The 2,707-nt window shown below is 41.3% G+C and overlaps 1 protein-coding gene across 1 annotated transcript; it reads left to right on the top strand.

The window, feature by feature from the left end:
- Positions 1-420: 420 nt before the first annotated feature.
- On the top strand, positions 421-1,747 carry LOC121856432 (the record flags this gene model as incomplete). The annotated part of the gene is made up of 2 exons (XM_042352030.1): positions 421-733; positions 1,463-1,747. Coding segments are annotated over exons 1-2 (598 nt in total), but the record flags the coding sequence as incomplete, so codon positions are not given.
- Positions 1,748-2,707: the final 960 nt, after the last annotated feature.

Genomic DNA, 2,707 nt, shown 5'->3' with positions numbered 1-2,707 from the left:
AGATTAGGCCAGTTAAAGTGAAGGTAGGGGTAGGTCAGACCATAAGTATTAGATTTACGCATAAGGGGCTGAAACAACACCCGGATATGTGTGTGTGATAGTCCAAGATGATTCCTGTGTTTATGTTCCTATGAGTAATGTTTCAGAGCAGCCAGTTTGTTTGAGTCCGGGTGCGGTTTTAGGTGAATATGAAGTAGTTAATGATGAGGAATTCTGTTACTTTGATGATGAAGGGAATAATCTCGGAACTACCTCACACATTTATGAAGAGTTAGGTGAGGTAGGCCGGTCTGTAGACATACCCCTGTGCTCACCACATCACCTGGCCATACAGAGAGAAAATGATAAGAGGTCTAACAAAATCCCTTAAGACTGACGCATGATGTGAAATTCCCAACTCAATGCTTACTTTGTAGGGGTATGGAAAATTCCCCAGTCCACAAAATTAGACGAGCTCAGGAAGTACTAAATTCTATGGTACCAGACTGTGATGAAGTGACACGTGGGGAAACTAGACAGGACAAATTAAAAGAGTTAATTAGGACCCAGCAATGGCCACACTTGGATAGGGACATGCGGACACAGTTGCAACAGGTGGTAATGAATCATGATGCATTGTTTGTATTAGGTCCAAATGAAATAGGCACCATTAAGGGTTTGCCAGCTAACATCCCATTGGTCAATGAACAACCTGTAAGAGGACCTCAGTATAGGTATCCCGAGAAAGCCAAGGGTACTATTAAAGAAATGATGAGAGACATGAGAGATAGGGACATCATTGAACCATCAACCGCTGTCTGGCTATCACCTATCGTGTTAATAACTAAACCTAATGGATCGAAACGTATGTGCCTCGATTTCCGAGCAGTCAACAAACACCTGAAAATAGATATACAACCTTTGCCAAGATTGGATGAATTAGTTGAGAAGGCTGCCGGAAATAAATATTATGCCACCTTAGATTTGAAGGATGCTTACTATCAGGTAATTCTTGACCCCCACAGTAGAGATATAACCACCTTCAGTGATGGGTATAATTTATGGCGGTTCAAACGCCTCCCTTTTGGTTTGTCAGCCAGCTCAGCCGTTTTTACGAGGGAAGTAAACAGGGTCTTAGCTCCTTTAGCAGAAGAAGATTGGGTCAGGAACTATCTAGATGATGTCATAGTGTGGGCTAATGATCTCAATACCCTCATGGGCAGATTGGCTAAAGTATTTGACAGGTTTGTAAATATGGGAATCAAATTAAATCCATCTAAATGTCAGTTTGGTCAAAGACAAGTAAAATTCTTGGGACATATTGTTTCAGAGTAAGGCATTGAGCCGGATCCAGAGAATGTAAAAGCAGTAACACAGTGTAAACCACCCACTAATGTCAAACAAGTCCGACAATTTTTAGGGATGTGCGGGTTTTATCGTAAGCATGTTTCAAATTTTGCTAAGATTGCATATTTTATCACAGAACTCACTATGAAACAAGCTGCCCTTGCTTGGACAGATGAATGCCAGACAGCTTTTGAAACGTTAAAGCGGACATCAGCTTTCTTTCCAGTACTGGTAAAAATAGACATGGATAAACCATTTGGGCTACACAGTGATGCTAGTAATTTTTGTGTAGGAGCGTCACTGAATCAATTACAGGAGGACGGTTCTTTGCGTCCTGTTGGGTATTTCTCTCGGAAGCTAAAGCCCGCGGAAACATGGTATTCCACCACTGACCAAGAAGCAGTAGGGATCGTGTTAGCCTGTAGATTTTTCCACCATTTTTTGTGGGGTTCCCAATTCACCATCAAGACTGATCACCAGCCGTTAACGTCGGTTTTTAACAAGAAAACTAAAAGTCAAAGAATGAATAGATGGATGTTGGAAATGAGGGATTACATCTATAAGATAGAGTACAAACCTGGTCAGATAAATCTAGTCGCAGACGCATTGAGTAGGCCGGTAGGGGCTTTAAGGAAAGTAGCCAGGTGTAGGACGGCAGGTCAGTTCCCTCAGCTAGAGGGGTTAACGCATAGTCAGTTAGGAATAGAACAAAGAAAAGAAGAGAGATGGGAAGCATTGGCTAGTTATTTAGAAGGAGGACAGGTACCCAAACATAAATATCCCAAGACGACTATTGACAAATTTAAAGTAGTGGAGGGGGTAATGTATTTAGTGAAGGAACAAATTGATAAAGCATTGATGTACTGCCTTGTAATACCTGATCATTTGCGTAGAGCAGCATTAAAGTGGGCACATAACAGAGAGACACCAGGTCACTTAGGACAGTGGAAGACTATAGCCAGAGTAGAGGGCCTTTTCTATTGGCCCAATTATCGCAGAGACTGTGTGAAGTGTGTCAAAGATTCAAAGGGACAAAAGGGTTGGAACAGCAATGGCAGGGGATGTCAGAAGTAACTAAACCTTTGGAGAGAGTATCTGTGGACTTGACAGACTTATATAATAGTGTGAATGGATATCGCTATGTGTTGACCGTCATAGATCACTATTCTAGGTTTGTCAATTTCTATCCTTTGAGAACAAAATCCACTCAGGAAGTGACCAGAGAATTTTGTAAATTCATTAATGTTTTTGGTAGCCCTGGAGTAGTCATTGCAGATAATGGAGGTGAATTTACACCAACACAGTTTAGAGAATTATGTAAAGTAACTGGCATTAAGAACTATTTTACATTGCCTTACCACCCTAGAGGTAATAGTGTCAC

Source organism: Homarus americanus, unplaced genomic scaffold (genome assembly GCF_018991925.1).
Source record: "Homarus americanus isolate GMGI-L3 unplaced genomic scaffold, GMGI_Hamer_2.0 scaffold56025, whole genome shotgun sequence".
NCBI classification, from domain to species: Eukaryota; Metazoa; Arthropoda; class Malacostraca; order Decapoda; family Nephropidae; genus Homarus; species Homarus americanus.
This window is presented reverse-complemented; position numbering and strand designations above follow the sequence as displayed.